At 40.1% G+C, this 4,618-nt stretch overlaps 1 protein-coding gene across 1 annotated transcript; it reads right to left on the reverse strand.

Moving 5' to 3' along the window:
* Positions 1–226: 226 nt before the first annotated feature.
* On the reverse strand, positions 227–4,398 carry esm1 (endothelial cell-specific molecule 1). Its single transcript, XM_070862522.1, has 3 exons — positions 3,904–4,398; positions 2,367–2,522; positions 227–2,068 (listed from the first exon to the last, which is right to left on the reverse strand). Exons 1-3 carry the CDS (start codon positions 4,205–4,207, stop codon positions 1,965–1,967), a joined length of 564 nt encoding a protein of 187 aa, XP_070718623.1. The 5' UTR covers positions 4,208–4,398; the 3' UTR covers positions 227–1,964.
* Positions 4,399–4,618: the final 220 nt, after the last annotated feature.

The raw sequence follows: 4,618 nt of genomic DNA on the forward strand, positions 1-4,618 counted from the left end.
GATCATCTGTGTATTTCATAAATACTTGCATTGGTAAAGCATATTTGTTGTTAGTAATTCTGCCTAACTAATTTATAACTTGAAACACATTGGAAAATCATTTGACACTTGTAAAATGTGGGTGAGTAAGTACAGCTAGACTGACAGAACCAAAGAAAATCTTTACCCGCAACCAAGAAAGTATCAAATCCAAAAGCATTGTTGAAGTATGAGACAAAATGCTGCCTTAAGTATAGTAAAAGTTTATTTTCATATTCCATGCCATCTCAGGATGGGTTTGAATTTATTCACATTTTTTTCCACTTTAGAATTCATGCAACACCACGATATTTGCATCAGTTTCATTTTATAGTTACATACATCTAAAAATAACTTTGAAATAAAAAGAAAAACCAGGGGTGTTGAAATAAAATCAGAAAACGCTGGAAAGGCATCACTTTTCATTGAGCATTCAAAATTGAAAAGATGGTTAACATTTTGGTGGGGATTCTTCAACAGAATAGGTTCCCATCTGAAACATCAACCAATCTTTCTCTTTCTTATACTCACAGACCTGCTGTGCATTTTCATCTGTATCTATTAATTTAATAAAGATAACTGTGCCTTTCTTGCACATTTATGCTAGGTTTATGGCAATATGTACATAGTGAAGCACAAATAGGAATTCAAAAGTTTATCTATTGACAGAACAAAGTTACACCAACAACTAGTAATATCTAATGTTGTATAAATATATACATTTTATACTCAGTAGATCAACATTAAAGTCTGTCTAGTTTTACAGTATTTTATAGGAATAATCTACATTATTTATTAACAGGCTGAACTGTCTTAAAGCTGTGCACAATATGTGGCTGATTTAAAATAGCTAACTTCAGAATATGACCTGTAGAAGATGGTAATGCATTATAAGGTAACACAGTTGACTATTGTCAGCAATTTAACGTACAATTTTGTTGGCTACATTTTCTGAGGCACAGCTGCTTTATACCAACCGCTATCCTTGCAAATTTGCATGCACAATACTGTTTTTAAATAGAGAAACCAAGATTAAGGCCCATAGGGCGAGACACTACCAATGGTGAAAATAAAAGAATAAGCCAAGAAGCAGTAATTAGGAGTTTAGAAAATTGGGTTGCAGAAGGAAGGGAAGAAATACTGAGGGAGACAAAGATTCAGTAATGTTGAAGTCCTGAAAAAGAATGAATTAGAGGAGGGATAGGAAATTTTGCAATGAGTGTTCATTTCAGCCCAGCGGGGATATTGGGAAGAGGGAAAACATGTATGATGCTGTTTTTAAAGCTCAGATGAAACAAGAGAGTTAAGTTCAAAGGAGCATTAAGCATAGTAGTATGGATGAAATAGTAAGAAATAATAATGGATGTACTGGGAGGGGGAGAAAGATGTTAGAGTGGTTAAAAAGTGAGAGACTACCTGTCAAATACCCAGCTTTTGACCCAGTCTAGTGCAGGAATGGGGGGAGAGATGCCTTCATGGATATGGATTAGTATTTAAGCCAGACCTGGGTTTAATAGAGTTTTAAGATTTATTGAGGGGGGGGGGGTGGGAGGAGAATGTTTGGCACTAAAGCAGAAACCAAAGTTTTTGCAAGCCCTTGCTCCGAAGCCTTGTCTATTGGTATATTAAATGTCCTGTGATATGGGTGGAGGCTCTCAACAGTGGTCTGAGCTCTTTCACTACTTATTGTGCACTCTCCTATTGTTAGATTAATGGTTGCATGGGATTTTCCAAAAGTAAATTGAAGTTGAAGACCTAAAATATTTGTTAAGGCACTTTCTACAAAATGTAATAAAATTGAGAATGCAAGTTATAAACAAAATAGTGCTTCTGTACAAACATTCTTTCAATGCCCACATAGACATGTATTTAAATACCACCTAGAATAGTTGTATTATAAAGTAACTTGCTGCCACTTTTTCTTATGACATAAATCGAAATAAACATCAGCGAGGGGTTTGTCGCTTCTCTCCGGTCCAACTGTTTGTTTTATCTTTGAGAACATTCTGCTTTAGGTCATCACTGCTGTATCCCGATCCATGCTCGTTTTCTGTACAAAAATGATTAGTGAAGTACAGAGTTTATTTATTCAGATTTTAAATGTACTTAAAATCTTCACCAAGGATTGGTATCCACCCCATAATGTATGAAATTGCCTCATTCTCTGTTTTAAATTTCCAGCCTCTTAACGTTGTGCAATTATTTCTGCCGAGGCAGCTCTGACTTTTGGGGATTAACTTTCCAATGTTTTACTTAAATATATTACCTATGGCAATTTTAAAATTTCAAATAGATACTGGGGAAATTCCCAGTGACTACATGCACAATGGAATGTTGCTGTACATTACCTGATTGAGGTGCAGATTTCCTCCGGTTTCCAGGTTTTGTTTCAGGAATTTGGAAAAACGGAAATTGCATGCATTGGCCGCTCTCTCTGTCACAGATCCCAAACGCGCACTTACACACTTTCCTGCATTCTAATCCGTAGGTTCCAAAGGGGCAATCTGAAAGAGCAACATCAGAAAATGGAAGGGAAATATGAAGATGATTAGTCTCAAACTAACTTTAATGAATACGATAATAAATGTTGAAGGTCACGGTATGTACTGTATCGCACCGCGTGTCGAATTTACTTATTTTCAAAAAACAGCTGGCTTATTCATATCGTCTTTTTAATCGTGTACAACACGTGTTCCCTCCCTCACAGTCACCGATTGTGTAGATATCTGAAGATGCCCTGACTTTGAACGTTATGGAGCTGGTTCCGTATTCCAAATATATATTATAGCCTGCAATAGATTTAAACTCTAATTCTGAAATTAATTTGTCCACGCACTCAGTTACAGATGAAGTATCCAAGTGTTGGACAAAGCCGGAATCCCTACACCGGCTTGATGCCCTAGTCCTGATATTTAGCTAAGTTATCACATTCGGGTTCATTGCAATCGACATTATAGGAAAGGTGCCAGATCCACATCGTTTGTATATAGTGTCATCGTAATTGAGATACGCCTTGGGTGAAACAATGGTGGAATCTCCACCCAAAGGACTGTTTATTTCAACACGCCTGTAAGTGCAGTGTTGAGTGCTATCAGTTTCATTACTGACATTTCTCGTGGGCAGCCGCCTGTTAGCACTGCACCAACACACACGCTGCACACCTCGTTCCCCTTTGCTCCGCTGGTACTGACCCACACAGGATTCTGGGCTCATAAGCAAAAACCGTATTCGAGAGCCTGATACACGGTAAATAACGGATTGAGACATTGTCAAAATGTTGCAGTGGGTGATGGAGGTTCATTTGTTATTTTGTTTTAATCGTATCAAAACTACTCCGGGGATGCTGCAACTATTCCCGTGAGAATAGTATCGCATTGTAACTTGTGTGCGTTATCCTCATTTTGTTTTGGCCAGCCTAGTGTCTACACCCCATGCAGACAATTCTTGCAAACGAAGTATTCACACAGGTAGCGTTTGTGTTTTCCCAGATGGAGTGCACACTCTCTTCCAGTAGGGGCGCACTTCACTTACTTAAGTCCAAGGAACTTAATGCAGGTTGACAGGGACCCCAAGTGTGCGCAGGCGTACTGCTGGACTTACCAGCACAGATAAGCTTTCTGCTGCTTTTCCAGCTCGGACCACTTGACTTTCAGGGTAAAGAATATGCTACAGAGCAGTGATGTTGGAGCGAATGGGTAGCTACAGTTCACTGTTTGCACTGTTATTGGAATCTTTTCATACCATCTATTTTGTTAATAAAAGAAACGCATTGACTGCAAGTGTATCAACAGAAGCTTAAAATACCATGATCAGGTGCACTGAACCATCGCAGAGGGTGTGATTACTGCATCTTTTTACTTAGCTCAGCTTTTCTCGTGTATTTACCTCTGCAAATGCCATATTCGTCTCCAAAGTCGTCCTCATCGCTGTTAAAATTGCACCGTAACCCAGGTCCGCATTTAACCCCGTCCATCCCGGCCACTGTGCGGTAACACACCTCTCCTCTGCCGGCTGCACAAACCTTGCAGCAGCCGCAGTCATCCAGCACTGTCCTTTTGCAGCCCGCGGTCACGGGACAAGCGGTGGTCCGTTCACACGAATAGGAGCAATCAACTGCGTATTTCAAAGTGAACCCTTCCACAGTGACGGTCAAAACCGCGAGCAGCAACCCCACGCTGGCACTGGCCATGTTTCCACACTCTCTTCCCGCACTACACCTGGACTGACCACTGATGCTCCACTGAGCCGCAGCACTGGGCGACCGTGGGCTTTTTATCAGTTGTGTGCCCACATGTTTTTCACCGGGTCAGTTTCCTAAATCCGGTGTTGTTGTCTTCTGGCCAGCTTGTGTTGCAGGTTGCTAAATCCGGACTGGAAGTAGATGGAATTAAACATGTTGCACAGGGTTGCCATCCAGGAATTGAAAAGATGTGTTGACGTAAGATGTTATGTTTAGTTGTTTTGTAAAGATTTGAAGATTCGATCTCTCACGTAGTTGTCAGATGTTCAAGGACACGAAGAACAACAGCAAATTTATCTGGAATTGCGAACGGACACCCCAGCGAGCACTGCATATTTGGCACAATGTTAATGTACCACG

Source organism: Pristiophorus japonicus, chromosome 2, assembly GCF_044704955.1.
Source record: "Pristiophorus japonicus isolate sPriJap1 chromosome 2, sPriJap1.hap1, whole genome shotgun sequence".
NCBI lineage: Eukaryota > Metazoa > Chordata > Chondrichthyes > Pristiophoridae > Pristiophorus > Pristiophorus japonicus.

Coding starts and splice junctions, on each gene's coding strand:
- esm1 (XM_070862522.1), bottom strand. CDS start 4,207: ATGGCCAGTGCCAGCGTGGGGTTGCTGCTCGCGGTTTTGACCGTCACT. Junction 2,523..3,903: donor CGAATATGGCATTTGCAGAG/GTAAATACACGA, acceptor TTGCTCTTTCAG/ATTGCCCCTTTGGAACCTAC. Junction 2,069..2,366: donor GAAATCTGCACCTCAATCAG/GTAATGTACAGC, acceptor ATTTTTGTACAG/AAAACGAGCATGGATCGGGA.